This window comes from Crocuta crocuta, unplaced genomic scaffold (genome assembly GCF_008692635.1).
Source record: "Crocuta crocuta isolate KB4526 unplaced genomic scaffold, BGI_CrCroc_1.0 scaffold15, whole genome shotgun sequence".
Classification (NCBI taxonomy): Eukaryota; Metazoa; Chordata; class Mammalia; order Carnivora; family Hyaenidae; genus Crocuta; species Crocuta crocuta.
Window position 1 is genome coordinate 4,075,529 of NW_027530508.1, and position 6,449 is coordinate 4,081,977.

Sequence of the window (6,449 nt, forward strand, 5' to 3'; positions counted from 1 at the left end):
CAGAGCCCGACGCGGGGCTCGAACCCACGAACTGCGAGATCATGACCTAAGCGAAAGTCGGACGCTCAACCGACTAAGCCACCCAGGCGCCTCTCTTTTTTTTTTTTTTTTAAATAATGGCTGTGTTTTAAGGTGTCTCAGTCATCTCACATTGATTGAACAGTTAATACAGTTTTTTTTAAGCCTGAGAATACATATATTGCCCAGGTCCCCAGAAGGTTCTATGACTTTCTCAGGACAGCGACGGTACAGTGTGAAAACAGCTCTTTCTTCCCGTACATGACGTTCTTTGGCCGTTAGGGAAGCAGCCAGTGAGGTAAGGCAGCCAGGACCCCATCACAGTGTTCTGGTCGTGGTGGTGGGCATGGCATAAAGACTGCATATTTTGTGAGAAGACGCGGCATTCCCAGGTGGCTTTACCAGATTCTTCCTTCTCGGAAGCCCAGAGAACAGAGCCGCCCCAGAGAGTGGGAAGGGACAGCCCAGCGGGGAACCTAATGGCTGGTCTTCTTGCTCCTAGTGCCGAGGTGGGGACCATCTTCGCCCTCAGCTGGCTCATCACCTGGTTTGGTCACGTCCTGTCTGACTTCAGACATGTGGTGCGGTTATACGACTTCTTCCTGGCCTGCCACCCGCTGATGCCCATTTACTTTGCAGCCGTGGTAGGTACCGGCCACGAGCAAGCCACTGGGTCCCCCGTCCTCGATCATTTTTCCCCGGGGGAGACCCAGTGACTATGGACAGACAGGAAAAACAGCATTTCCCAGACAGACGTCCCTGGACACCGCTCTGTGCATCGTCAAGGGGAGGGGAGTGTCCTGGGGAACGAAGGTTCTGTGGAAACGAGGTCTGGTAAATGCCCGGTCGAACAAAGTTAAACCAGTCTGTTTTCCGCATGGTTCCTTGGAACCTTTACAGCGCTCGTGTGCAGTGGGAGCGGTCCCTGTCCTGCTGACGTCTCCCGGAAGGAGTGGAGACCGCAGCTGCAGGCCCGGGGAGCGCAGGGGCGCGGTGTTACGGGAGGACCCTGGCGTGGCTTGGTGGGGGTTCCGGTTAGGAGGCCCGAATGGTGGAGGGCGGGGCGGAGGTGGGAGCACACGGGAACCCTTCGCTGCTCTTGAAAGGGGGCGAGCCTGTTCCTTCTGCTGTGTTGGTCCATCTCTCCTGTGTTGATGCTCCAGGGGCATCCCCGATATCCCTTTCCTCTTGTTCCTCCTAAAAGAGCCGCACTCATTTCGTTGGTCGGCCTCCCGCATCCCGGGGTGTAGGTTTGCCTGTAGCAGGAAGGGCCAGCTCACTGGGAAAAGCATTCTGAGACGTACATGGTTGCATCCTAGACGGACACGAGACTTTGTGGGAGGCGTAGGGCCAGCCCTGTCTATTTCCAGTTCAGATGCATCGCTCAGGAGAATGGTGCGCGGGTAGCGAAGGCCTTGTGTGTCCCGGTCTCTGATGCAAGGCCTTGCCTCCCACAGATCGTGCTGTATCGAGAGCAGGAGGTCCTGGATTGTGACTGTGACATGGCCTCGGTCCACCACCTGTTGTCCCAGATCCCTCAGGACCTGCCCTACGAGACCCTGATCAGTAGAGCTGGAGACCTGTTTGTTCAGTTCCCGCCGTCCAAGCTTGCCCTGGATGCAGCTGCCCAGCAACAGGCCGAGAAGTGAGTGGGGCCAGGGCTCAGGTCACACCGGGGATGTCGGCGAGGACTGTGAGCTGGGGATGGGGCGGGCCCTTGCCCCCAGAGATCTCGGCGCCTGCCAGCCAGACCCCCGCTCCAGTCTTCTGGGTCTTTGTCAACAAGAACCTTCTGAGCAGCACACAGCTCTGCCCTTAGCCTCCCTAACAGTCGAGTTTTTCCTTCCTTCCCTTCTCTTGTGTCATTGCGTCCTTCCCATCCCCTTCCCTCTGCAGGACGGCAGCCTCCACCTTCAAAGACTTCGAGCTGGCCTCGGCGCAGCAGAGGCCCGACACAGTGCTGCGGCAGCGGTTTCGGGGCCTCCTGCGGCCCGATGAGCGGACGAAGGACGTCCTGACCAAGCCGAGGACCAACCACTTTGTGAAACTGGCAGTGATGGGGCTGACGGTGGCACTCGGAGCGGCCGCCCTGGCCGTGGTGAAGAGCGCCCTGGAATGGGCCCCCAAGTTCCAGCTGCAGCTCTTCCCCTAGACGTCGCAGGGGGCGCGGCCACAGCCGTGACATTAAGGTCTCACCCTTCCATGGAAGGATTGGGAGGGGGTGGAATTTCCTTTATTAAAAGGGTTTCTGTCAAGGGTTTTCTATTCCTGCTGGCCCTCCCTGCCCGCCCGCCGTTTGCCTTTGCTTCAGAGGCCAAGTGCGGAGCCCACCTGGCATCTGGAGGCCCAGCCGCGGGACTTCTGTCCCTCTCGGGGGGGTGGCGGGGGAGAACGGGTGCACTCAGCGCTCCCCTCCCCCCCCCACTGCCGCCTCTCACGTTGGAGGAACTGGGTTTCTTGAGCGGCCAGCAGTTGTGGGGACCCTCTCGGCTGCCCAGGGGNCACAACAATAGAAGGAGCCGCTGCTGAGCAGGTCCGACCACGGAGTGGAGACGAAACAAGGGGCAGAGGCTGCCGGCCGGGCCCGGCCCCCCTCGCAGGCAGCTCCGCCTGCCGGGCAGAGATCAGACAGGCGTGAACTGGGTTACTGGGTAAAGCCTGCCTATTTTCAGTCTAGAAGTCCCTTGGGCATTTCCAGTCAAACAGGGAGGGACGTCAGGTTGGAGGCCTGGACACAGACTGGCTCTGCCTGCCTTTTCTTTCCCCTCTCTGCTCCCCTGCACACGCCACATGATGTTGCTTTTAAAAGACACTTTTACTACCGTTTTTAGATTACAGGCACCTGACATGTAAAGTGCCCTCACTTTAAAAATGATAGTTCCTTCATGGGAAAGCTGGTTCTCATCAGAAGGATAAGCTTCTGAGCCCCTGAACTTCCTCTCTCCCCAACTATTTAACAGCTCTCTTGAGCTCGAGTTGCCGTGTGCCAGCCGCTGCGCCCTCCCGGGGTGCGTGCGTGCTCAGCTCTCCTTCCTTCTCGCCGTCCTCAGGCCCCTCCCCCGCCCCGCGTGGGCACCCGCTCACTGCACTGGCTTCATTGTGGGGGTTCAGTTTGTCTCCTCAACTGCCGGTCTCTCCTTCCTGGTTGGAAATGTCACTGGAAGCGTGTCGGCAAGCGGAGAGGGGCGCACCGCAGCCTGCCCAGAACAGCCAGCCCCCGCCCCCAGCTGCTTGAGGACCTCCCAGGACTTGGGGACAAGACGGCTCCTTCGGTCCTTCCTGGACAGCTTTTCCCGGAAGCGAAGCCAGGTGTGTTCAAGATTGACTCTGGCTTGAAAACAAAAGTGCCTTTTTGCTGCCCTAAAGAACTGAGGCGGAGGGTGTGAAGCAGCCAAGGCCGTTTCAGTATCCTGGTCCCTCAGGCACTGTTCTCTTGGCGGGCGTTTTCTTAAAGTGAACACGCCAGAGGCCCTGTCCCTTGGCATACCCAGACCACAGAGCGGAGGGCATCTGGTGCGCCGGGCGGCCAGCGGGCCCGGAGCCGTGAGGAGCGGTGTTGGCGCCGAGTCACGGAAGTGACGCTAAGCACTTTAAGACAAAAGGTCCATGTGATGGGCCATTCTCTGTAGGAGGAGTCCCACTCGGGGCAAGTGTAATGTGGGTGGATTAATCTAGACAGTGAGGGGGGAGTCACGAAGACCAGGGGCGGGGCCGTGCCAGCTAGTCCCAGTCTTCTCCCCCAGCAAGTTTGTCCCCTCGTCATCCTTCCGGCTGGCCGGCAGCACGGGCGCTTCCTGCCCCACCGCTGGGGCCTGGCTGCCGACACGACACGCAAGGAACCGATGGGCGGGAGGCCATGTGACCAGGGTCCTGAGGCCACAGCCTTCAGGTCCCAGGAAGCAAGTGGCCCGTGCTTCTGTGCCTGCCTAAGGAGGGGGGTGGTTCATTGTGTCGCTTTGCTGACATCAGGGCGCCCCCTGCCAGTGAGAAGAAAGCATTATCCTCTTACCTTCAGGGGGTTTACTATTCTGTAAAGAATACGTGTAAATATTTTGTACCGAGCGCTGTGTAAAATAAACAGCCGGACGTGGTTACTAGTCAGTGTCCTGACATCGCGTCCCGTGCACCGCGTGTGGGAATAGACTCCGGCCATACGCGCCTGGCCTTGGGGCTTCCCGGGCCCGGGACTGTGCTGTAATCTGTGGCCCCTTGGCCTGCCTTGACTTGCCTGGGGAGTGCCTGTGCCCGGTTTCTCTCACCCGCGCCCCAGGTGCCGCCTGCGGGCACCGGTGACCGGTGAGCAGAGCCAGCCCTGTGGGGTATCAGTCTGGGCTCATCTTGCCTGTTCTCCACCTGCTTCTGGGGACGCCTGTGGCTCTGAAGGCTGCCATTTGGTTTGGGGACTTCATCGGAGTCGGATGTGAATATAACTATTTCTGCATGTGATTCCCATCCACAGAGGAGCCATCAAAAGCTGTTCTTGCAGGCTCTTCTGGCATCCCCTCAGCACTGCCAGCTGTTGGGTGGTGGGAGCCCAGAGCCGTGCCGGGTGCCTGTGGCCCCCGCCTTGAGGATGGGGCCATCCTGGAGGCAAGAACTGGGATGGCCTGGAACGCTCATTGACGTTTCCCTGGCCCAGAGGGGAGATATGAGGGCACCCGAGGCAGGGCAGGCACCGCTTGGCTCTTGGACCTTGCTCCGCCACCGCAGACCAGCTGCCCACTGCCCGTGGACCTGACACAGAGCAACCACTGCTGGCTGGGCCACCGTCCTGGGCCGCTGTAGCGAACAGGCAGCTTGTTTTGAGCAGCAGATTTGGCATCCCTTTCGCTAGAGCTGATGGCTGAATCTAGAGAGTAGAATTTTGGTACTTCCCGTGTTGAAGGAAGCATATGCGCAGCATAGTAAGAAGTAACGAGGTTTTGTCCCCAGTTTCCCTAAAAGCCTTGGCATTTCCTGATAGGAGTGTCTTTCGTTGACAGCAGTTCCCGTTTGAGTTTCCGCTAAGGAGGTGATGAGGTGGGACCACTAGAGTTTCCAGAATGGACAGCTTTGGAGGGTGGGACTTCACTCTTCCCACTGACCTCCCAGGAGGGGAGGGCACGGGCACTGGGAGCCGTGGCTACACCAGCTCCAGATTCAGAGATTTGGGAAACTTCTGGGGGACACCTCACAGTGCCGGGTGGCCATGCACCCAGAGAGGGCCTGGGGGCGCTGCACATTCCTCCCCTAAGCTTGCCCTCTGCACCTCTTCCGTTCTACAGTTTGGGGAGTTGTAGCCTTCCTAATCAGTCTGCAAACGTAAGTAAAGTGTTTTGTGAGCCCTTCTAGCCAAGCATTGAACCTGAGGGGGTGCCGTAGAAACCCTGGACTTTGTAGCTGGCTGGGGAGGGGGAGGGGCAGCCAGGGCATCCCATTTGCAGCCGCATCCGAAGCAGGGCGGTCTCGCGGGACCGAGTTAACCTGTGGGGCCTCCAGGCAGTTTGTGTCAGAATGGAGTTGTGTGGTTGGGCCCATTGGCGTTGAAGGACTGGAGAGGCGGTGTCAGAAGTGCCAGGTGAGGGGCGCCTGGGTGGCTTAGTCGGTTGAGCGTCCGACTTTCGCTTAGGTCATGATCTCGCGGTTCCTGGGTTCGAGCCCCGCATCGGGCTCTGTGCTGACTGCCAGCTCAGAGCCTGGAGCCTGTTTCAGAGTCTGTGACTCCCTCTCTCTCTGACCCTCCCCTGCTCACGCTGTCTCTCTCTCTCTCTCTCCTAGAAATAAAAAACACTAAAAAAAAATTGTTAAATAAAAAAAAAGTGCCAGGTGACAGGCAAGGGGAGGGGGAGATAGTGTGGAAAGAACAGCTGACTCAAGCATGGGCGGGGGGTGCCCAGCCGGCTCAGCCCAGGGAGCGCGCATCTCTTGATCTCAGGGCCTGAGGTGGAGCCCCCACTAGGTGTAGAGCTCACTGGGGAAAACGTGCAGGTGTTTTGTAGGGAGATGGAGTGGGTACTTGGGGTCCAGGCCAGAGACAGCTTTGAGGCCTGGAGAAGGGGGCTGGGACTCGCTCGCTGGGCACTTTGGAAGGTGAGGATGGGCCGTGCCACACCCGGGCGGGAGTGAAGGCCAGCGTGTGGCTTCCTGGCAGTGGGAGCTGCTCTGAGCTGCACCGTCCCTGAGTCTCAACGTCAAGAACAGTGAAAACAGAGCTAGTCCCGTCCCACGTGGGCAGTTTAACGAGATGATGTTTGTGGAAATGCTGTGCAAGTGTTGTAATTCCTTCGCAGCGAACATTTATTGGTCAATAAATGCCTTTCGCTGCCTGGCGCTGGGACCCCCCGCGTTCATCCACGGAGTACGCGCTGCCTGCAGGGAAGACCAGGCCAAGGCTTTTGCCGAATCCAACCCAGAGATGATGGGGCGTGAGGCTCAGCCTGGCTTTCTCTTTG

The 6,449-nt window shown here is 58.8% G+C and overlaps 1 protein-coding gene across 2 annotated transcripts in view; it reads left to right on the top strand.

Moving 5' to 3' along the window:
• Window positions 1–2,273, top strand: part of TBC1D20 (TBC1 domain family member 20) — a 15,952-nt gene extending 13,679 nt beyond the window's left edge. For both annotated transcript variants that reach the window (XM_077767032.1, XM_077767031.1), the window contains exons 6-8: window positions 521–662; window positions 1,476–1,663; window positions 1,915–2,273. In XM_077767032.1, the coding sequence (XP_077623158.1) occupies window positions 521–662; window positions 1,476–1,663; window positions 1,915–2,170 (586 nt within the window). In that variant the 3' untranslated portion in view covers window positions 2,171–2,273. The remainder of the gene's footprint in view (window positions 1–520; window positions 663–1,475; window positions 1,664–1,914) is intronic.
• Window positions 2,274–6,449: the final 4,176 nt, after the last annotated feature.